General features: G+C 41.6%; 1 protein-coding gene across 4 annotated transcripts in view; it reads right to left on the reverse strand.

Annotated features, from left to right (window-relative positions):
• Positions 1 to 25215, reverse strand: part of myocd (myocardin) — a 130051-nt gene that overhangs the window by 9776 nt on the left and 95060 nt on the right. The window contains exons 1-3 of one of the 4 annotated variants that reach the window (XM_013913841.1): positions 14298 to 14720; positions 8020 to 8085; positions 1991 to 2146 (exon numbers count right to left, since the gene is read on the reverse strand). The exons of 1 other annotated variant lie outside the window; for it this stretch is intronic. In XM_013913841.1, coding sequence (XP_013769295.1) covers positions 1991 to 2146; positions 8020 to 8085; positions 14298 to 14352 — 277 coding nt within the window. In that variant the 5' untranslated portion in view covers positions 14353 to 14720. Of the gene's footprint in view, positions 1 to 1990; positions 2147 to 8019; positions 8086 to 14297; positions 14721 to 25215 lie in introns of those variants that run through there. 2 more of the 4 variants (XM_013913838.1, XM_013913850.1) reach the window with 2 other exon arrangements.

Raw genomic sequence — 25215 nt, forward strand, 5'->3', positions numbered from 1 at the left:
GTGTGTGTGTGTGTGTGTGTGTGTGTGTGTGTGTGTGTGTGTGCGCGCTGAGAGGTATAAGATTCTCTTTTTGTATCCAAACATGTGACAACCAGGAACAGATTCTGGTTTCCATCACAGTACCAGGTCCATTCTGTGCAACTCTATGACCTTGCAGTACACACAAACACACACTCGGCGAGCTTACTGCACAGCTTAGTAAATAGCATTGTCCTAAATGCCATTTCCTCCCACCTGTTCATGTTTAAGTCTGTAGGGAAAAACACCAACACGGTCTGTGTGTGAATTTACTCGGTGCATTTTCGCTCTGCTGCACACAGTCCAGGACTCTTTAAGATAATTTGTTGTCACCGGGAGATTGAGTTGGCAGAATTACAGGAAATCTGCACGCCACGTACGCTTCCTCTTTTCACATGGCTGGTTTACAAGCTATGGCGGGTCAGGCAGTTTCCAAAATTACCGGACAGAGGTTGAAACAATCACTGGGAGTGTTATGTAGGGAGATATAGAGCTTTAAGGTGAGGGGTTAATGCTGCAGGCGAAGGGGGCGGGGTGGGGGTCACAACAGCCTGGTCCTGTCACGTAGTTTTGTAGGTGGCTGATTGGAGCCAGTCAGAGCACAGACAAAAGAGGGGGCGAGGATGAGCAGATAGGTCCAAACATACAGGCAGGTACGCCCACACATGTGGCAAAGGATGCACTCTACATGCACACACATCGCAGACTTCTAAAGAAAAAGGGTGGACCCAAATACAGCTGCTGTTCATCTCGATAAACGGAGATCCCCTTCTCCGGCAGAGGTATTATAAACCAGCTGACCGCAGCCTGCCGGCTCCTTTGTGCAACATGTTTACTGGAAGCTTAAGGAGGCAAACATAAAACCGCTAAAACAGCAGAGTCTAAAGAAAACTCGCTGCACTGCTAAGAACAGAGAGAGTGAGTAACATGTTGGACCCAAACAGTGTGAGATGTGAGCGGCGTGATGGGACAGCTCCGGCCCTGCGCTTCACGCAGTGCTAAATCTTTGTTTAAGCATACACGATGCACCAAAGAGCACTCCTCAAACCCATAATAGACATTTGTAAATGCTGATTGCTAAGCACCGTTTTTTTTTTTTTTTACATGGATTTTCTTTCTTTCTTTCTGGCTACAAACACAAATGTTCATTTTAACAGCCCTCGTCGCTGTTAAGGCATTCAAATTTAATGTACAAAGAAGAATACTTTGATGCATAAGTGGTCCACTAATCAAGACCAGAATTCAAATTTTGACTTGAATAATGCATTTTGATATGCCTTACAAAGCTTGACTGATCAGAAAGATAAACAAGAACACATGGGCAGGTTGTGAAAAATGCTTGTTCAGATGGTTTATATCCCTCACATTTTGTGGTAATACCAGTGTTTTATTAATAGAAATAAGGAATAGTGATAGTAATTAATAGTTTTAGTAATTTTAGTGTTTAAAACAATTCCTCTAAAATTCCTGTGTTTCCTGAAACACTGTAATATTTTCCCAAAATACACTTTGCTGGAGAGTGCAACATTAGCGTGGTTCACATATGCAAAAATAGACCAGGTTAAAATAAAGAGAAATATCATTGCTCATACCTATAAACTTGACTTTAGCACATGACTCTCCAGCACGAGAGAAAAACAAAAGGGGTTGTGATGCATTGAAGACTCTGATCTGTGCAGACCCTTTGAAGGTCTTATCATTTGGAATAATCCGTTTCTCCTGTTAGAAGACTAAACGATGTGACCGACGTAGCAGTGCAGTCCACTCAAGTACAATGCTCGTTTGAGTAGCTTACAGTCTGCCTCATTAATGATTATACACACAGTCAGTCAGTTAGAAGGGCCCTTTTAGACAAAACAAACTCTACACCTAAACTTTAGTCCCAAACACACAAGCATATAAACGCACAGGCTAAGGCGCAGCGGGTGTTAAAGTCGGGTTACACCACGTGGCGGCGTCTCTCCACTGATACCTGTCATCGTGATGGCAGAGTCTAGGGGAATGATATTCTTTTGCACCAGCTCCATGGGCCCTGGCCTGAGTGCCAACTTCTTATTCAAGTCCTCGGCGAGCTGGGCTCGCTTTAGCCTCAGCTGGGCTTCCAGATTGGAGCCGCCTGAGGCCGGGTCTGGATAACACAGAGCAGGACCACAACATCAACGACATGGGACACACCAGGGAAACACTACACTAAAGGAGTGGAGAGTAATGAAGTACATGCTTAAAAGTATATTTTTATGTTTGCAGTTGAAAGTATACTTTGATATAATGCACTTTAGCCGTGATTACAAAGATCCTTAATCCATTTGTTTGACAGTGACTCTTATTACTTTTAAAGATTTAAAATGGTCTATGTTGTCCAGAATAACTTACACCGATCATGCATAACATTATGACCACCTGCGTAATATTGCCCGGTCTGCCTTAGCCTGGTAAAACAGCCCTGACCTATTGAGGCATGGACTCCACTACACCCCTGAAGGTGTGCTGTGGTATCTGGTACCAAGTTGTTAGCAACAGAATTTGGAGGTCAAGTCAACTCAAACTTGTGCTCCTCAAACTATTTTTCTTTGTGGCAGGGCGAATTGCCAAAGTTTTCCCAGCAGGACATTTTCCAAAGCATCACACTGCGTCCGCTGGCTTCCCTTCTTCCCATAGTGCATCCTGGTGTTCAGCTAATCAATGCACACTCCAGACTGGGAGCCTCCCACAGGAGATGCTCTGACCCAGTCGTCTAGCCGTCACAATTCGTTCCTTCTCAGACACACTCAAATCCATACACTTGTACATTTTTCCTGCTTCTAACCAATCAACTTTGAGGACAAAATGTTCACTCGCTCCCTAATATATCCACCCCAGTAACAGGCGCCATGATAAAGAGATCATCAAAATGTTATTTACTTCACCTGTCAGAGTGAATTATGGTATGCCTGATCAGTGTATAATGACTCCATAAGCTAGTTAATAATGGTTCCACCTTACCCTGATACTACATGCTAACATGAAAAGATCTCTGATAAGTATGCAGTAACGATCTTGAGCATCTTCCAGATATAACTTTCAAACAATTCTGAACTAATGTTGAAATTCATTTAAAAACAAACCATATAACCCGATCCTTCAATACACCGTTACGGCGGTCATTTCTTAGAGGATTCAGGTAACTGACAGTGTCACTGGTGATCTATAAGTGGGATAATGTCCTGCAATTAATGAGCGTGGGCTCTGTGTCTGCATTTTTATGCAATCCTTCTCCTCCTCTCCACCGTTCGGTGTGTCTGTTCCACGACTATAAACACAGATGATTTCTTCGCGTCTCAAGAGCAAGCTGTGAGAAAGCACAACTTGGCGGTTAAGCTGGCACACTTCCACTGCCCTACTTGAAAGACAAGTTAAGGTCACAAGGCTGTTTTTCAGTAGCAAAAAGATGAACGTTGCATTTTAGGAATGCACCTGCAGCGCACCACGAATTCATAACAGCAGATCTGCTTTTCCTGTACGCAGAGAGATTCTGCTCATAATATTTCTACACTTTTTCTTCTTTCCTTACAGAACATTTACCTGTAACTTGATTGGGGTATCTTTATAACCACGTATGGATGACAATATTATATCAATAATGTCAGTAATTATAAGAATATGGCAAATAACTCTTTGTGTATGCTTTGTTAATACAGACTTTAGTTTTTCGTCTTATTGTGAATGTTGTCTTTACAACACCCACAGTAACCAAAGTTATAGATGATGTTTAGAAGTAACAAACTACAATAATTTTGAAGTGATATCAGGGCTTTTTCTCATCTGTTTATTAAATTCCAGAGTAAAATGGTCTTCCATTTAAACCTCTGTTCCCTTTTTTATCATATCATTATTAATCTACACACTTCTGCATTCAATAATCAATATTTACATTTTGGATCAGCTGTAATATCAGTCCAGCTGCTTTTTCTCCTAGTACAGTCTGAATACTAGAAAAATAAATGGAGAGGCTCTAATTAAAGGGTTGCAGTGGGTAAGATTTTCAACTTTCTACAATCTATCTCTGTTAAATCCTGGATAAATAATCAGGGCCAGAGCTAACCTGGCTTGGCCTACAATCTGTCTGCAGCACTTGCAGGACTGATTACCAAGCAGTGCGGAGAGCGCACCAGATCAGTTTGATTATCTGAGTCCAAGAAAGAGCAACAGCACTTATTTGGTCAAATATAATTTTAGTGGGATATTTCAGAGGGATGACATAGGATCCAGCGCCAACAAAGAAATGAATGATACTGAGCTTTGTGCTGGACAAGTTAGAGAGAGTATTAGTGTCTGATGAAAAACGGATCTGAAATGTAATGCTTCAGAGGAAAAATGGGTTTCATCAAAATCAAGATTAATGTTCAAATATTAGGCATTTTTAAACTTTAGATAAAGCAAATATTATGCTAAAGATCTCAGTCAAAATAGACATCTATCAATCTCTGACAAAAGAAGACGAAAAAAAGGAAGAGGCAGACGCTACTAAAGCAGGATGAATGAGAAAGGAAAACACAGAAAAAAGGAAGTAGCAGCATCAGGAGGTAGAGAATAAAATCTCTGGCTCTCTTCCACAGCATGTCTTTATCCTGTCTTCCTTCTCTCACCCCAACCGGTCATGGCAGATGGCCCCGCCCCTCCCTAAGCCTGGTTCTGAGGTCTCTTCCTGTTAAAAGGGAGTTTTTCCTTCCCACTGTCGCCAAAGTGCTTGCTCATAGAGGGTCATATGATTGTTGGGTTTTTCTCTGTATGTATTATTGTAGGGTCTACCGTACAATATAAAGCATCTTGAGGCGACTGTTGTTGTGATTTGGCGCAGTATAAATATAAATAAAATTGAATTGACTTGAAAATAAGAAAGATAAACCAGAAGAGAGAAATATGTTAAAAGAGAGGACAATGAAGTAGATTAAGAATGATCATCATTGTATGTTAGAAGTTTTGACACTGCCAGAAAATGAACAACATAAAGAGCAAAAAAAAAGAAAAATATTCAACACAGACAAATTCTGAACTCAAAAAGGGGAGGGACAGGAAAAAAGGTAAATTTAATTAAATTTAATTCTATTTGTATAGGACCGATTCACAACCACAGTTCTGTATAATTGTAAGGCAAAGACCCTACAATAATACAGAGAAACTCCCACAATCAGATGACCCCCTATGAGTAAGCACTTGGCGACAGTGGGAAGGAAAAACTCCCTTTTAACAGGAAGAAAGCTCTGGCAGATCCAGACTCATCTGCAGTGGGGGTTGGGGGTGAAGGGATGTTAAAATAAAAAAACAAAAAAACAAAAACAATGTTGGGAGCATGAAAAGGAGCAGAAAAGAAGAAAAAAGAGATTCGATTTGAGTAGAAGGAAAAACACTGAGGTGGGTAATACAGATGATCCGCTGTGGCTGCGCGCCCCATTCCTCTGAGAGAGAGTGGAGAAGCATCAGCTGCTGTCATGGTCACGTCGGCGTTATCGTCTGTTTAGAACTTGGCCTGATGCGACTGCGCTGGCCTAATGTAACATGATCGGGTGAGTCTGAAGCTCACTTTTAAACATACAGTGCTCTTTAAACCTACTGCAGTACATTTAACTGCTGACTGTCATGCGTAAACACTACACAGAGAGGTTTGGTGCATTAGCTGGAATGATTCCTTTTGTGGTTCCATCCACTGAGGATTAAAGTCCTTCTGCTGTGGAAATGAACATTTTAAAGCAACAGAGAGCACAGTAAACCTGCAGCTACGGGCCTGTTATCTTTATGGGGAAATATTAGATTGTATGTGTGTGTCAAGTCAGACCTGTGGCCAGCAGGCAGACAGTGTGTGCTCCCATGCAGGCCACACGCCAGTCGGGCCCGAGAGGCCGTGGCGGATTCTTGAATAGTCTAATAAACACCAGATGTTCCCTGGGTAATATATACACAGACCCTGTGCCGTGTCCATCTCCCCCGAGCAGGAATAACACAGCCAGGCAGAGTCAACCAGCATCTGAGGGATCACATCGACAGCAGCAGAAGCGGCAGCCGCAGGAGGAGGAGGACGTTGTGCCCTCCTCAGAAATGCCGGATTTTTTTTTGGGAGGACGGATGATGTTTTGAAGAACGATAAGACATCTAGTGTGTGGGTGTATGACAAACAGCACAAATACGAGTCCTTGCAACGTCTCTCAGATCTGCACCACCGCCTGCAATCAAGAGATAAACAGCCAATTGAAATTTCTTTTTTAAAAGAGTGCTTGGAGCCCTGCTGGCCAATTGTGTTTCTCGTTGCTGCCTTATCTGTGACAGACTCCTAGAAACTGATAGGGGCTCGCCGGGCCCCTGGATTCCGTTCCCCCGCACACTTACCAGAGGTTTATCTTGAGGCTGGAGCCTCTGTGAAATGGCGAACGGTGCCAGAGATATCATTCAACAAATCCCAAGCCTGTAGTCCAGGTCACCCGGTCCCCTTGTTGTTTCTACAGGCAAGGAATCGAGGGGGGGACAAAACCAGCTTGCTTGCATGGCTCACTAATTCCATGTTTCCCGAGATGACTTACGAGATGCTTTAAAGTAACAGGAATAGATAAAAATCTCGATTTTATGAGTAGCTATCTGCTGTGTTGTAATGTCGCACACTAAACAAACTACTTTCTCATGAATATTTGAAATTTATCTCTCGCGTGGCGTGTGTTGGCAGTCACAGCTAACCCGAAAAGCTGCAAACATCCACTAAGCTGACCTGAAGAAAAGGAGGGAACATCAATCGCAGCAAGGGTGAAGATTTAAGAGGTTGCTCAGTACAGTCAGGTCTATGTGTTCTCATCACTATGACTTACGTGCTCTTAAAAGCACAAAGCCTCTTTATTGTAAATGCGGCCTGCACGCTCAGTTGTTGTGTTTGGGCATGCCTCTCAGCGCTGGGCTGTAAACAGGTGCCACCTCTTGTGAATCTGGCCTCCTAAGCTGTTTCTTCTGAGGCCGAATGTCCTCTTCCAGCACAAGAGCATTCCTCGGCGGTCACTTACAATCTTGTCTGCCTGTTCTCGGGCTGCAGCCACTATCTGGCCGTCTCTTTCTCCTCTGCTCTGTAGCATAAAGCCACCTGCTTTCCTTGGTTCTGGATTTTTTCATCTCCACTATCTAGATATGTGCTTTGTTGTGTTTTTACTGCCTGTTTCATTTTGCTTTCTCTCTTGAATACAGCTGGATTCATGTTACACGTCCATCAGTAACATATATGTACTGTGAAAAATTGTCCATGAGACTGTGGATCACTTTCTTTTTGTCTCTCTTTTGACTAACAGCTGGTATCTGTTTTTATAGTTTTCATCTCAGGCCTACATCTAACTATTTTTTTCCCTTTTCTCTTTAAATGTCAAGCAGTATGTCAGACTCAAGGATCCGATGCATGTGAAACTCGGGCAGTTGGTGCTTCTCACAACCTCATTCCTGGATTTTCAAAATAATACTGATTGAGCCAAGGGGACCTAGGGCAAATTTGAAAAATGCAGTAACTGCTCATATTTCCCACAGTGAACTGCGCCATCCACCACACACCCGAGGACAAAGCACACAATATTTGTTTTTTCACTGCTCAAAATTATTGAAAAAAAACCCCCAAATTAATTAAAAACAGTTTTAAAGCTCACTAATATTTTTGTTGGTAATGGAACAAGTCTAATGTTAAAGGAGTGCCTCACATAAATGAATGTAAAAAATTCAGTTACCTATCAACCTCGTATTTGCATGAAAGCAGAACACTCATTTATCTTTTGGACAGATAAAACCTACATTATTTTAACAGCTAGACAGTCGGGGGAACTGACCTTTCACCTCTGTATCTAATTGCTAATTGGGACAAGTGTGATAAGTTGACATGCTTGAGTTTCTCACACTTTTTCGCTCTGACTGTCTGACTCACACTTAAGTCTGAAAGCATGTAAGTACGTGTGTGTGTGTGTGTGTGTTTGGATGTGCAGCAGCTCCATGTTGGAAGGTGTTACTCACGAGGCATGATGCCTTGGTCTGCCAGCTGCTCTCGTGTCCTCCTCTGCTGAAGTCTTAACTGTAGGACTAAAGTTGGGGGTAGGAGGAGGAAGAGGAGGACAGATAAAGAGCGAAGGTGAGAAAGAGGTATGGAGAGACAGGAGAGGGACAGAGAAAAAGCAGGAAGAGGCTGAGAATACAAGCCATTTAAATCGGTATTTCAGAATGAAACTTAAAGTCGAATTAGCATAGTTTTACTCTGTCTGTGGGCTGGAATGAAAAGCTACCAGCGTCAATTTGTAGTCATTGAACAGATGCACATGGACACATACGTATGTGCACATATGCATACAGAAAACACACACAAAACAGCGCAGCTTGCTCACAAATATTTCTGTGAGCAGGATGTAGGGAATGATAAACACAGCTCCTGGCTTTTAAACAGATCTGCTCTGCAGTGTGTGGTCCACAGCATGTGCACACGTTTCACTGTGCCCTGCATGTGTGTGTGTGTGGGGGGGGAGTCTAGGTGGGAGTTTAAGGTCATAAACATAGAAACTCCTCAATGTCTGTTGGTTGAGTGCGTCTGTGATTTTGTTGCTTTCTCTTTCTTCCTTTGTCTGTGTGTGTTTTCCCTCCCCAGTATTATCTGAAGGTCTCCCGGTCAGATCCTGGATCCGACACATAAGTATGAAATGTTCCCTTTTTCCTGCACGGTCCTAATCATTTTCTGTCTCCCCTATTGTTAATTATCTCACTCAGGTGGTTTATATTCACGCAGCTCTGGCTGCAATCACACGTTTTATGAATTTCTTCCAGCCTTCCAGCTTTGATGTCATGTAACAACTTTCTTAACAGTTTGACTGTGTGTCAGCGAGCTCAGGCGCCACATCACAGGTCTCTCATGGGAGAGCACCTCAATTATGTAATACCAGGCCCTTCCCTTCATCTGACATCTGCTTTCGTTTACAGCGAGGGGGTCGTGACCTGCCGGTCGCGACATCCCAAAGAGCAAATGAAGGCATTAGTTGCCGATTGGAAGCTTACCAAAACATGTAACCGATACAATTTCTGACAAGGAAAAATGAGCACTTTCCTGCATGCAAATGTTGTCTCTTCTTTTTAAGACCAGGTGACAGATGGAATGTAACTATAGCCAAATGATTTTTATTCAACAAGCTTGCACTCATTTGAATCTAAAAATAACAGTTTAAGTTGAACAGTACTGAGGGTAGCTAAGTCCTTGTAAGAGCAACATTTTCGTTTTAAAATTTAGCACCGCCAGTAAGCCAGTAATGTAACAGTAACCCTTAAAGCATTCATTTATACTTATGCTATGAATCTATGTAGTTAAATGTAGCCTACGCAAGTAGCCGATAGCATTGCCAGCATTTACCAAGAACACGTGACATAAAAGTTACAAATGGACGTTGTATTTTGAGTCAAAAAAGTATTTGTTCCCCAAGGAAAACATGGCTGAGGAGGGATTTTGGCCCACTCCTTTTTATAGAAACTCTTTTTTTTCTTGGGTGCTGCATGGCAGCTCAAAGCTTCAGCTCCCTCTACAGAATTTCGGTAGGATTGAGGTTTGGAGACTCCACGAACATTATCAGAGCTATAGCTCAGGGAAGGACGTTCTTGTCTAAGATTTTGTGATACACGGCCATCGGTTGGCCCTTCAATGTGTTGAAGTTGTCCTCCACCCTAAGCAGAACAAGAGCCCCAGAACATAATGCTTCCACCTCCATGCTCGACTGTGGGGATGATGTTCTTTCTGTTATCCTCTCATCCTCCAAACACAGCAGGTACAGGTGATGCCAAAAAAGAGCTTGACTGTAGTTTCATCTGGCCACAGCGCTGTCTCCCACGCCTTCTTTGCATCATTTAGGCGTTCACAGGCCTGTGCATGCGTGTTCTTGAGCAGGGGCACCTTGCAGACGCTGCAAGATTTCAGCCCATTATGGCGTAGTGTGTTACTAATAGTATTTTTTTAGTGACTGGGCCAACCGTCTTCATATTATTAACAAGCTTCTCCTGTGCAGCTTCCCCTCATGAGACAAGATCCTGCATGGAGCTTCAGACTGAGGGTGACTGATGATGTTTTTATATTTCTTCCAACAGTTGCCACCATCTCATCAAGCTTCTTGGTGATGGTCTTGTAGCCCATTCCACCCATGTGTCCCTGTCTAGGGACCCTGTCCAGGGACACGTGGCAGCTCTTTGGTCTTGACCATGGTGGTGGAGAGGTTAGAATGGAAGAAATTGATTCTGTGACAAGTGTAATCTATACACGTAATGCGCTGAGATCAGACTGATTACAATCTGTGGGAACCAGAATTCTGTCTGGATCGTAGGGGATTAAATAATTATTTCACTCAGTAATTTGCTATTTTTATGCATTGTGTTTTTTCTGGAGTTTTGGTTGATATTCTGTCTCGATTAAAATGACAGTCGTGAAAATTAAAGACTGTCCATTTGTTTGTAGGTGAGGAAACTTACAAATTTAGTAAGGGATCAAATAATTATTTCCCCTTCTCTATATGCTTTAGAAAAAGGGCTGTTATTGTGAGCTGAAGAAACTTCCTCTTTGGTTTTTTCTCTTCAAAAGCAGATAACCTGTGAAACTTTTAGGAGAGAGTTATGCGCCTGAAACATTTGTCAGAGATCAAATATGAACAAATTTTATTTAAACACAGCATTATATGTATTCATAAAAATTAGGTGTCCTAAAAGCATGCATTTGAATGAACAAAATGACTTACGGAAATCAATGCGCTATCCAAACATCATGTCATGATACCGGGCTAACGTAACAATCAGCCTGAATAGCCTGAATCTGGTCGTACGTGCAAATTTTGTCTCTAATTTTCTTGGAAAAAGCCAGGTGAAACATCAGCTGCTCTTTATTATGTTCACTGACAGGTTATCAATAATTGTGCTTGGAAAAGCACAGCAGCTGCCATGTAATCTGCTCTTTCTCCCCAAAAGCTTTGCTGAGACCAAAGGCTCGCTTGTCCTGATTGCAGAGTATACATGTTATAGAAAGTGGGCCAGAGCCAAGCTATGTAATCACAGATCACTGAACCATACTACGCCTCTCTGAATGTTGACTTTGAAACTGAAGACACTTGTTTTAACTTGGGCTTTCTTGACAATAAAGGACAGACAAACCCAATTTTTCAGATTTATAGTGCAAATAAATTGTCATTTGGCTTTGGTTTGCACCAGTGAAGTGCTGATAATTGCACAAGCCAGTTGAGTGATACTGTGATTTATTGTTCTGTGCCTCACACACTCACAGCCACCGCACTGAAGAAAGAACAAAAAAACAAAACAAGATAATAATAACACCTCACTTTTACACTTAAGCTCCAACACTGGTTGCATTTGTTACATGAATCCTCCTGAACTTTCCCTTAGTGCAATCAGGAATGTGTTCACGACAGATATATGGGTGTAACTGTATAACTTCTAATAAACAGGTATTCCTAAATGAAGTATTAAGTTTATTTTAGTCTAATACCTCTGCATAAAGTGAAAATCCACCTTAAAACACAACTGGCATATTTTATTTCTACGGTCTTGGACAGTTGGAGTCAGGTTTGCGAATGCGAGCCAGGACCTGTGTGGAGGAGAGCCAACGCTCCACCATTAAGGTACAGTTTCTGGAGCGGCTCCATTGACAGTGACTCATAGTGAACAGTGGGGTAGTAAGGACATTTGGATGTATGTTGAAGAAGGCGAAAAAAAATCTCACTTGAGTTCAGAAACACAGGTAAGTGCTTTCATGTGTCGCCAGACTGCAAATCATCGTCAGCAGAGCGTGTTGTGGGGTAGTCTCTCATTTCGTAACTTATTACCAACTTTGTCAGAAGAGACAAGAATTCTGCTGCAATTTTACCTGGTGACACGTCCGTTATAGCACAGCGTTATAAATGCAAGATGAGACTAATTTAGTGCTAGTCTAGTGCAGCATTTAACATCAGAGATTTACTAAAAGAGAAGCAAAAGTGTTTTTTTCTACAAAAAAAGTAAAAGTGTTTTTTAAAATGTTATTGTAGGTTATTATAGCAAATTGTTGTTTTTTTTTTATATCATTTGACTAGTGATTCTTACTTACAGCCTATTCTGATCACTTATTGAATAATACTTCAAAATAACTGTTGCAATTAGCGCCTGGAGGAGTGTCATGAAGGCTCTAGAACAGCGATAATTTCTTCAGTACGGACTTTCCTAAACAAAGTCTAAACCCACAAATTTTGTCATGTGACTGCCTGCATGGTATGCTTATCCATTTAGTGCAGACTGCTGGTTCCTGCTGTTTTTTTTAAGCTAAGTTAATAATTTCTTTTTTGTTGTTGTTTATTTTGTTCTTTTTTTGCTGTGGGTCAGATGGATTTTTTTATTTTTTATAGATGACACTGGTGGAGTGAAAGGCTTATTCTGCTTTTAACTGATAAACTCACAGATCATATTTCAAACGTGACAAATACCACATCAAATGTTTGCCAGCTCAGAAAAGAACATCAAACTAAGCTTCCTGTTTTACTATTTCGATTTTCTCGGTGATCCAGGTTGAAAACATCCAGCGTGTTTATGTTTTACACATTTGGGATCAGAAGTGAAAATGGGTCTGAAATAGTTATATATTAAAGACAGCACATGTATGCACTGCTGATTTACATATGGTTAACATGTGGCACTGCATTTGACGTCTCTGTCATAATATTATGCAACGGCCTTGAGCTTAAGAGCATGGACTATGGTCATTTGAGCTCTAAATCAAATCAGCATGAGAACTCGTCAGTACCTCACACACTCAGAGTCGGCGCTCCGTGGGGAGCACTTAAATGAGATCTTTATCTTTCCTTTTAGCTTCAACCATGCGGTAGCAGTTCCCATGGCTTTGATTAGTTTGATTGTCATTTAAGCATGGTGCATAGGAGTGACAATTGCTGTGTAGTGTAAGTCAACGCACTTCATGTTAAAGAAACTGTAAATCCTTGACAGCAGATCATCTTCAACTTCCCCCTGCCATCAGCAGTTATCACAGAGACATTTACGGACAATTTTACTTCGCTTACGCACAACATTTCACTCATGCGCTCATAAATGAGCTCAAGCAGTCGCTTTTAGCAGGCGGCATTAACTCCTGTGACTGTAATATCAAGCAAACTTTGGCATAAGGACAATATCTCTACATCTGTGTTGCATTATAACAAGCTATAGCACAAGGGTTAGAGCAACACAGACCCTGAGCCACCTTCATGAAAAGCCTTATGCTGCTTTTGAATCCAGCCTCTCATGCTCCCCAGAGCACCGGGGGTCATTTCCCACCCTACTGATGTGCTCTAAACAAATCAAAGGAAAAGCATCATTTAGCCTGCCATTTCTGGAACGCAATTACAGCTCACAGGCACACTGGAGGTAGCAACCAGAGCCACTACAGCCACCGCTTTGAAGCAGCTGCTTTTTGAGTGTGGAACAAGCTGAACAGCTACGATCAGTTGCAATTTCCTCAGGGAGGTGGCAGTGTTGCTCAGACTACACACACACTGAAAACACACACGTGCGAGCTTAGACAAAGTATGTTCAAACTAAGGAAAGTGCGTGTGGGAATAAGAAAGTGACGGAATTAAGGAGTCTGTGTACGTGAAGGAGACAGATGGATACAAATCCCCAACATCTGATGTGTATTAGAAGGAGTTTAAGTCAGTGCTGTAGTCCAGACCCTTCCTCCCGCTTTGATATGCTCAGGTACACGCAGCTTCCAATGCAGCCATATTTAGATAACCTTTGACCTCTAATCTCTTTTTATCAAAGCCTGAAAACGACAGTGTCTGACTGGCTTTCCTCAGCAGCAGCAGAGGGTTAGTGACTGGGACTGAACAAGTGCACTAACCTGTCTGAAACGTCATTCTCTCTCGTGTCATTTACAAGGAGTTTGATGGACATCACGTCTGTAAATCCATCATACTGTGACAGAGTGACGGGAAGCTTTCTGACTCACGCCGACCTCGCTCTGCTATTCCTTGTGCCATCACATGCCAGCACTGTGTATTACACACACCTGTCACTCGGCTGCTGTTACTGAGGAGCACATTCTGAGTATCAACACAACTCATCCGCAAAGACAGACGAATGACACAACGTACGGAGAATTGTTTTCAAATGCTGTTGGCAGACAAACTGTTTGTGCGGCTTCTGAGAATAAACACAGCCGTACACAGAAAGTGTTCATAAGTTGTGACAGAACAGAGAAGCAATAAAAGTCACGTTTCAGTCGTCACTGGACTTACCCGATCTAAACTTGCTTCGTATTAGTATGGAGTGTTCAGAGCCCAGAAGAGTCATAATGCTTACAGTACAGTTCCAGTGTTCAAAAGTTGCAAAATAGCCACGCACACTCAAGAAGCAGTGACACTTTGACCCCGACCTCTGAACCCCACACTGAGACAAGACCCAGAGCTGACCCAGCCTGGCTCATCAACAGATCTAGAGGAAAAGTGGCACAGCAAAAAAAAAAAACCAAAACAAAACAAACACTGGCTTTCTTGTCTTTCTCTCAGCCAGCGTGCACACCACCAGCAGCAGCCTTCCACTCTGCCTGCTGCTTTCTCTTCTCCGCTCACTCTCCCCCCGGTAGCTGATGTGGGAGTGTGTCTGTGAGTCTGTGGGCCTGAGAAAGCTTTGGTCCCATCTAGCTGTGAGATCTGAGCAGGGCCAGGGACAGCAGAGAGAGATATGCCCTGCTCTGGGAGTGGCTAGGCGGCCAGGGTTTCCTCCAAGCCCCGCCTGTCAGAGCCCAGGGGCAGGACAGGGTTTGGCTGATGATTTCTTCCTCCCTTGCCACCAGTGTAAATATATCAGCCTATCAGCCTTGTTGACTGTCATTAGAGAGGAGAGAGGGGGAGTTAGATGGGGAGGGAAATATCAAGATAGAGAAGCAGATAACGAAGTAGCAGTACAGCCAGGAGGAAGAAAGCGAAAAAAGCAGGAGTGGCAACGAGTTTCACTGGAGTATTCAACTCTCGTGTAATAAATAGAATGCATAAAAGCAATATTCAATAAACTTGTGATACAAATGTAGCAGTATAATCAGACTGGAAACACACATAACACTAGAAGACCAAGTGGGCTTTACACACACAGAGGAAACAAACAATGTGGACAATGTACAATAAATAAAAGTATTAATGGCTGCCACATTTTTTTAAAAACTTTAAACAGATATTGTCTGAAAACCTGATTACTTATCATTTATTTTCCTCACAGTGACTGAACTGCAGAAAGTAGCAAGTAGTTCTTGTACTAAGCCTCACTGAACTTTATTTTAAGGTGATGGTTAACAATTGTTTGGCAAGAAATGAGTGACTCGTAAGACAGAAGTCTAAAATAACTCGAGATTCTCTTCCAAATATGTTTACATTTTTTCAGCAAACACAGCCTCAATAAACCAACATGTAAGTAAATAAAAGACAAATTTAGCTTAATTAAATCCATTATCCAACAATCTGTTAGGCCCAGAAACACTGACCACACCACACAACCAATGCTACAATGGAAACACAAAAATATGTAGGAATGTTTCCTATTTAAATCCAAGAAAGTGGAAAGAAATCCTTCATTTCTTAACAGGGCTTTTATTGTGAAACATTTTCAGGAAGCTGGTAAATAATCGTTTGTGGAAACTTTGACTACAACTCCATCTGAAATGCTGGGTTTCAACTGAATACTCGTTTATACTTTAAAAAATACTGTATATGTCAGTTGTGAAAACACTTTGATTTGAAGTCCAGAGTGTATGACTTTCCAGTCACATTCAAGCCAAATTACTTCACACAGTGCTAATTAGGCTAATCAAGCACAGACAGACCAGTATCAATACATTTTATGCCCAGTAATGATGACTGATTTGCCAGAGCAGCGTAGGGGAGGGACTGAACAGCATGAATATGACAGCTGCAAAAGTTTATGGTGTCACTGTGACTTTAAGTATTTAAAGAAGTGTGTCGTACAGCTTTCTCTGTCTCCTTTCAGATTTTTTTCAAGGTGAACTTTGACCTCGGGCACTAACAATAGTAGTATATTATTGTGACATTTGAAAATTACCCATAACAACTGCTGGTAATATAACGTTTTACCGATTTTCACATTTGCTTTGGCCTGGACGTTAACCCAGCTAACATTAAATCATCTACAACTACACAAAATTTGAAAATTGTGGACACTAAACAGACAAACAAACATAACCAATTACTTACATCCTCTCTTTAGGGGGGAAAATAATACCACTGTAATGCAAAAGTCGCTATTTACAGTATGTGAAGGAGCAGACTCTGAGGAGGATTTAAAGCATGTTCTGAGTAACATTATTTATTTTGCAGCTTTAAATTTGAATAATTTTCAGACTTCTGAAACCATGAGATATACAAACAGGCGTCCCTTGTAAATGAGACATGCCTGCCTCAACAACAGCAACACTGATGACCACTGAAACTGTCTAGCATTTAAAATAAACCTCTCTGAGCTACTTGTCTTGACTTTTTGTACAATCACTGAGTTTGCTCAGTCACACAGCAGTTTATATTGTATTCCCCTGTCCTCAACATGTGATCCCCACCACATAGCGCGTTCTCCTCTGAGGGCAGCCTTCGCCAACTGCTGCCCCACCAGGTGCAGAGCCTCCTAAACCTCTGTCGACATTGGACGTCGGCTGGACACATCAAGGATTTCACCGTTGCTGTTTACCCTTAGATTTGAATGGAAAGTTATATGGAATATGATCCGGAGCATGAAAAGAAAAACACCAGGAGCAGTGAAGGTGTGCAAGGGTCCAGAAAATATACTCTTTCATTTCTTAACAGGGATTTTATTGTAAAACATTAACAAGCATTGTCATTTTAGTTTGTTTATTACTAGCAAATTATTCTGTATTATAATATGATGATTCAAAAGAATTCGTTTTTAAGAAAACTCTCGCCTCCTTTTGACCCTTTCTCTTTGTATCCCCCTATTTATAGGCTTTTCTCCACCTCAACTTTGGCTTGAAAGTTATTTTTCCATTAATTTCCCACCCTGCCCGTTTTCAGTTTGCTAAATAGAGAGAATACCAAAGACAAGTGTGTGATTACTACAGGCCTTTTCTCCACACTGTGTAAAAACTGCAGCGAAAGAGGGCTAATCAGTCATTGAAAGCTTTTTTCCAGCAACAGCTCAGTGCTTCTGCCTCGCTACTATCCATTTTAATCTCTTCACACCATAAACACTGCTTGGTTTTTGTTGCCGAAGAGCCCCTGCACACACCAGTGAGATGCGCACACCAAAACACGCAATAATTTAAGGTAATAAATGATACGGTCTATCTGTTTGCTGTTAGCCCATGTGCCTGACGTGTGCTGGAGTGAGCTCCAAGAAACCCATAGGATTCTCAAGTCAAATATTTACATAGAAGCTCCTCGGGCTGTAAATCTATCCACGACATTCGCAGGTACATTTGTCTTGCGAGTACGCTGAATGAACACAGGTGCACGCACACCGACACGCACACACGAACCGGTCCCGTCTTAATTAGCAGGTGAAAGTGCTTAAAGGGAAGTTCTGTCAGAGGGTTTGACAGTGTACACACAGTGTCTCAGACAGATTCCTGAGGAGGTCACCCAGCCCTGGCTTAATCCTCCCCTTTAATTGGGGCCTATGTCAGCGGATGTGACAAGTCTCATCTGAACTGTCTGGAAGCGCACGTGTGTTTGTGTGTGTTTCAGCGTGTGCGATAAAAGCACTAAGAGAGCAGATGATCACACTCATACAGCCGTGAGACAGTTCTGAGTGCATATTTTTTTACATTATATACAATAAGAATGCAGCAGAGTGTGTGTTGATGGTCGGCTTTTTCTTTTCTGTGATGCATATTTCAACAATGTTTCTCTGATGCAATTACTCAAATGTCTGTGCCTGGAGCATAAGGCAAGAGAAACTGTTTATTGGCCAACTGTGCAGACATGTAGATCAAAAAATGACTGTTAGTGTTTTGGGTGATTTCTTGTGTTTTAGATAACGCAGATGTGACTCGCAAAAATGGCCAAACTGGACACAATGTAATAAAAATTACATCTAGTACAAACAGTTATTACACACGACGTGTCTGGACATTTTTTAACGACATCGTCACATTGTCTTTTCCATCAGTTCCAGTAAATGATGAATCAGTGGTCTGTAGGAGCCCCTTCTGCTGATAGGAGCAGTCGCATCGTATTTTAAATGCTTGGAATATCTCCTGTCAAATGCCATCTGTGGAATCCAGCTGTCCTGCAGCCATTTGCCTGACAGAATGTCACAGGAGGAAGTGTACTAGAATGCGCTGTCCAGTGTGAATGCAACATGTGCTGGACATTGTGTGGACTGCCTTGTAGAGCATGCAGCAGCTGTTACATGACACCCGACTTCAGAGAAAAATGGAAAACTTATCTCCTTCATCCCTCTATCTTCAACCATCCTGTCTCGTCTATCTTCCATCACTTAGGTCTTATAATGAGGTGGAATTATGACAGACTGACTCACAAAGCTTAAAATACTACAAAACCACATGTCATTTGGTAATTTATGCCCAAACTTGTCTACTAGAATACACCAGGTCATGGGCTAGAGCTTTGATTATGTGATTGTCCAGCAGGGTTCTGAAGGGTGTCACTTGAGCCACCAGGTGATGTGAGCATGCACAGAGATAAGCTTGATCTGTCAGGGTTGAGGCTGAGCTTAATTATGTGGTTTATCTGAACTATCACTGTTTTAAATTCTGTGTGTGTCTGGTAGCTAGCCAGGAAACTAGTTATGGCCATGACTCATTTCATCTTATATCAGCCAATTTGTCAGAATATTTTAGAATTTAAAACACACACATATATAAAGTCTGCATTTATATAGCTACATCTATCTATATATCAAATAGATATGTTAAGCTAATAGATAAACAACTATGGCTTGTGTACTTGTGTAGTAGGTTGTTAGTCCATTGTTTACTTCAGCTGTCATATGTAGTCCTGTCTCTTTATTCTAGAGGAGTAAATACATGTGGATAAGAACTGATGAGCCAGAAAAACCCACTTCTGTCCACTGACAGTGATACCGAGATGAGTTATTGAGGATATCCATAACCTTTCTCCCTGGATGCACTGCTGTTTTTATGCTGCTGTTGGGGTTCATTTCTGTTAGCTGCTGTTAGTCAATGTTACTAAAACTTTGAAGTTGATCTATTATTTGGACTGTAACAGTAAATAAACTCCCACATGAGAGTTTATATAAGGCAGTGGTTCCCAAACTTTCTTTGCTAGGCCCCCCTTTGTTTTACAAGAAAAATGTTATAAAGAGCTAACATCTCTAAATGTCAGGAGTGGTTGGTCGTTACAACAAGTGTTTGTAAACTAAAAATCAAGAATGTAGGATACTGTTTGTCTGTGATTTGGGGAGCCCAGCGCTGCACCCGACGCAGGGAAAAGCAGTTATGCAGGGGAGACCTACCTCGGCACTTGTGCAGGTGAAGCCAAAGGGAGGATATGCTTCACCATATTTTCTAGTCTTTGGCTTAGAATGAAGTTGGTTTGGAAACATATTCAGCGATGCTTCATCTCCTGCTTTGCGTTTGTGTGGGCGCCCCGTGCTAGCAGTGTCCAAGCGTTTTTTTTTCTTCCTTTTCACACCACGCCCCCCCTGCAATGGCTCTTCGCCCCCCCTGGGGGGCAGGCCCCACACTTTGGGAAGCTCTGATATAAGGTATGTTAATCAGAGTAAAAGTGTGATTTTTAGGCTACTCAAGCCTAACATTATTTGGCATAATGCATATAACCAACAGTTTTTGTTGTTTAGCGGGGTTGTTGTCTCACTCCTTCATGTTTTTGCTTGCACGATATCTGAGCAGTGGGACCCCTGCTGATGAGTAAAAATACTTCAGAAAAAAAATTCTGATTAAGGTTGTCATAATTCATGCATGAAAGGGTTAAATAACAATAATTACAATGAAACACGTAATACATCTATGGTAACATTAAAAAAACAGTGCGTGGCAGGGTATGTAGTGACACATCAGTGTCCAATGTAGTGGTTTATATGCAAGGATACCATCAACAGTGACACAAATACAGGAAAACAGTGTTTGAATAGCCGTCCACTGTAGGGTGCCGACAAAATATTAAAAATTAAAAGAAATTTACCCCCACGACAAACGAATGCCTAATCCTCTTCTCCTCCACCTCTGGTGTACTATGTACAGTGTGACCACTTTCTAACCACATATATAAAATGTGATTAGGGGAACAGCAATGTCTCTCTCAGCCACTGGATTCAATATGTTGGCTTCCACAAACTGGCACCGCTCCGATGTATTTTTGTTTAGGTATTTTTCTCATTTTAGTTTATGAAAATGCCTCAATTTCCTGGGAAACATAATTATGTTTTTTACATGCCCCATGATCAAAGCTGTAGGATATGTCTTTGATGTTAAGTATTTAAAAGGATTCATCACTTGTTAATGCAATGATCTTACACAGACTGTGCACACCTGACACTCACTATACTCAGTAAGTATACACACACACACACACACACACACACACACACAAGACTCAATTTTGGTCATGTTGTGAGATCATATGAACCCCATTCATCACAGATGAACAAATCTGTGCTCAAACTGCATTTTAACGTTTCATGAGCATCCATGATTCGATTGTATTCTATAAAATAATGCCTCGTGAAAATTCAAGCTTAGATGATTTTATAAAGGTCTGTTTTGATCTTCTACCAAAGATATCCTAGCAAACAAGACAAGTCCTGTTTCAAGACATGAAGCCAATCCTGGTGTGTCTTAATTGACTAACTGAAAAAGGAGGCATTTTCATTGGACCACATTATATCCAAACTGGCAAATAGTAAATCTGACCTGAACTAAAAACAGCTATAATACAGAAAAGATGAATATAGTGTTGGAATTTCTTTTACTTATGTATTAATCACATTATTTTATTGTATGAAGCCTTGGTGCCACTGGATTTTAACATGTCTCACACTCATACAGTAAGACAAATGGTGGGGGTGTAGTAAGGAACTTGGGGGGAAGCAGACCACGCCGCAGGAAGAATCTTTGTCTCTTCAAGGACTCTGGGAGTAGCAAGGCAGTGTGAATCTTAAGGTGTGAAACAGCTGTGTACTGCCTTTTGTTCCTGAAGAAGGTATTTAACTGACAGCCATGTTAGGCTCGAGAGACTCTGCTGACCGTTTGCCCCGCGATCATGCAGCCTCTCCACCAACTTGGTTTTCTGTTCTTTGTGTTTTGATTAAAGAATGTTAGCTACCGCTCACCGCTCATCTGCAGGCTTTGTTTAAATGGAAAACTTCCACAACAATTGAAAACTTGGATGTTCACTACCTGAACACCAGGTTCTATGGCCAATTATTTTGGTAGGTGTGTACGTGTTTGTTAAAGAGTCTCAGCGGCCTTGGTGGCAGCAGCTGTGTCCTATCAGTGTGAATGCCTTTGTGCTGGTCTACCTCAGACAGCAGCTCTTGGTCCACTGTCTCTGTGGTGGTTGGCTCTCGGGTAAATACTGACATTTAAATAAGCGGTTAGAGAGATATATTAGAGTCCTGCACTCATACAGCCAAGCAGGTTTAAAATAAGTCTCACCCATCCCAACAAGAAAAGATGAATCAGTTTAAACAAGTCCCCGTTGGGACTTGACAGCAAGTATCTTTTTCATGTTGTGCCTCGGTCAAAACAAGCAGCAAGCATTTTTATCACTGATGATATCCAACTACTATTTTCAGGTCACTATCATGTATATTTTATTTTACTTATTAAAGTTAAGCCAAAGTATAATTAAATATAGTATCAACTTGTGATGTAGTCAGTGTTGGGAAGGTTACTTTTAAAATGTATTCCATTACAGAATACATGCCCCAAAATGTATTCTGTAACGTATTCCGTTACGTTACTCGATGACAGTAACGTATTCTGAATACTTTGAATTACTTAATATATTATCGTGCTTTTTACAACAACGTGAATGTACTATTGCTGTGTGATTTATTACTATTACTGAAGGTCCGCAACTCCGAACTGTAGTAAAGGGACCTTTGACTAATACGGCGGGGTCCCTGTCGGCTCGTAGCCGAAAAATAGCTCTACTTTGTTGTGTGGGTCAACTTTTCTTGCGAGAGACAGAGAGAGGCGTTGAAAGGCTGCTCCAACGGAACTTGTTGTTTTCGGAGGAAAACACGAACACGGTGTACAGTCGAGTCTTAATAGCTTACTTACAACTGGGCTCGTCAGGCACTCTTCTTGGCTGCAGTGGTTATTATTATATTTAGATGCTTCCAGCTCCCGTTTTTCCTCAATGACAACTCGTACCTTTCCACGCCCCTTTTTCTCCCTCCTCGCACTCACAGACCCATGACGTGTATGGCAGTCTATTCTCCCTGCAGCACGGACTACACTGCCCATGATGCTACATTCTTTAGAGCTATGCTTGTAGCATTCTGCCTGTTAGCTTAGCACAACAACCAACGAAAAGGCGCTCTCTCACCCAGGAAACACACAGTCACAGAGAGAGAGCGTCACCCTGTAACCATGGCAACCGTAACGCTGCCGCCTGGAACAACAGAACGTAGCTGTCAAACAAAACCAAACAGTCCTGACCCGCGACAATATGAAACAGGAAAGTACCGCAGTGTAATCCATTTATTTCAACAAAGTAACTGTATTCTGAATACCACCTTTTTAAACGGTAACTGTAACGGAATACAGTTACTCATATTTTGTATTTTAAATATGTAACGGCGGTACATGTATTCCGTTACTCCCCAACACTGGATGTAGTGGAATTTGGATAGTTAAGAAAGCTGTGAGTAACATGTTTACATGTACCTTTGCTACATACATTAGCTTGCTAAGCCCTAGCTAGCATTTCTGTTCAAAAACCCAAATAGACAGGGGCTACTGAAATATCGCCTAATACAGTATTTCAGCCTTCCACAGCATGTTGTAGGGCTGATGCCTAACATGGGTGCACTCTTGTTTGTGTCTCTTTGAGGTTTAACTGACAGCTGCTGCGATGCAAGCTGAACTTGTTAGCATTCTTACTTAACTAGCTTACTTTATATAAATATATAGTTGTTTTTTGTTTCCACTATAAAACATGAGAAAGCCAATGGGGTAATATAAGGTTAGATGATGGCAGTTGGATAAGTTATCAGAAAGTCTTGAGAGTGATTCAGTACTTTATCAGCAACCAATCAGCCTTATCAGAAAGCTGAGGGGTTTCTCACGACACAAGCAGACCAACTAAAAAGAAAAAGAGGACTGAAAAAGGAGGCGACTGTGAAATGCAAACAGAGTCGCCGAAATATAAAGAGTATAAGAGAAAAGGGCATAAAGTAAAGAATGAGATTGGAGGAGACAGGAATATAGGGAGAGGCAAGAAAAAGAGTTGGGGGAGGCTGGGAAAGAAAGAGCAAGATGTGGACCGGGCCAGACGAGGAGTCAGGTTCAGCGTTTCCCTCCGTCTCTGAGCTGCGGTTATAATGAAGTTCCAGTCAGAGTGGGCTGAATGCAAAACCAGAAGTGACAGAAAGATGAGGCTGAGCCAGCACTCTCCCCTCCTGTCTCCCTTCAAATCCCTCATCTCTGCTCTCTCTCCATCTTTATCTGGTCTGCGCGTCGGTCACCTTCACTCTGCGTTCTCTCCTCGGGCCTCACGGGGTCCGAGCGGCGCATGTCTGCCGCCAGGTTGGAAATGTCAACATGTGTGAGAGGCACTGGCGCTGCGAGCGATCTGAATGTAATCCCAAAACACAACAACAGCGTGAGGGAAATAGATTTTCTCCACATTATGTAAAAAGCTGAAAACGCAGAAGGGACGTAGTGTTTTGTACTTTTGTGGTTGTTTAGATTTCGCCAATTGACTTTGCCTCCGCTGTAGTCTGCAGGCGCTGGCGTGCGGCCAAGCTGGGAGGAGGTGGGTGTATGTCTGCGAGGCTTCAACAGAGAGATGGGCCTGCATCACTAAAGCTTAACTGTAACTCCTGCCTATTACCAAGGCCTATATGTGCTGGCTTTATGTGGTATTCCCAAAACTTCACTATCAGAAATTTAATAACTCAAAGTCTGCTTTGTTGTTGTTAATGTGTGTGTCCGTGACTAACAGGCCAGATGAAAGGCCCATCAAGAGGAACCACCGGGTATGCCACGCAAATGTCTTTCATCAAGCTTGACGGAGCCACAACGAGAAACCTATTAAGTAAAAATTTGTGAAGATGAAGTAGCATGTTTGATTATTAGCTGAAATAATTTCAGGACAAACTGTTTTGTCACAGCGTTCGGTGGAGAGACGATCAGCTGTGTTGACACAAGGCAGAGAACCACTGCCTCAAAGCTTTCCAAATAGGAACTTTACTTTCTACAAACAAATATGTGAACTCAGTACACTGCAGTGTGAAAAAATAAATGAAGTAAGATGGTGAGAGCTCAGGCATGGCGCTTAGTTAAAAAACTAAAAGAGATACACTATTTTGTTTTTCTACATCTCATTTTTAATGAGAGTTCACACAGAAAATAATTAATTTGTACATATTTGTAGAGCACGTTTAGTCCCCACATATTCAAATATCAGAACATTATTAACTTCTGTCTACTTTCAGCCTTTCTGTATTTTGAATCCTCTTTTTGGACTTCCCTTTGGCTTCACCCACTAACAATCACGGCAGAAGGCCTCCTGTCACCACGTACTTAGTCATACTAAGGCATCTTTTCATGTGGATTCCCACACTTTGAGAAAACTGTTATTGGAAACTATTTAAATAAAGCTGAGCTGATAAGTATTTCAAATATAAATAGTAAAACATTTTGAGGCTTGATAAATAAAAATAGTGAGTCACATTAAAAGGAAAGAAATACCAAAATACTGGGAAAAGTATTCATCATGTAGAAAGAAATTTATTCAATCATTACTTCTGATGATGTTCATGAACATCATGTTCATGATGTTCATAGTTTATAAAAATATTCTTTTACATGAGGTATGAGATATGAGCTCAGCAACTTGAGTAATTGATGGCGCAGTTGATCAAGAACGGAAGATAGATAGATAGATAGATAGATAGATAGATAGATAGATAGATAGATAGATAGATAGATAGATAGATAGATAGATAGATAGATAGATAGAT

The sequence above is a fragment of the Pundamilia nyererei genome, unplaced genomic scaffold, assembly GCF_000239375.1.
Source record: "Pundamilia nyererei isolate P.nyererei 1_Seehausen unplaced genomic scaffold, PunNye1.0 scaffold00005, whole genome shotgun sequence".
NCBI classification, from domain to species: Eukaryota; Metazoa; Chordata; class Actinopteri; order Cichliformes; family Cichlidae; genus Pundamilia; species Pundamilia nyererei.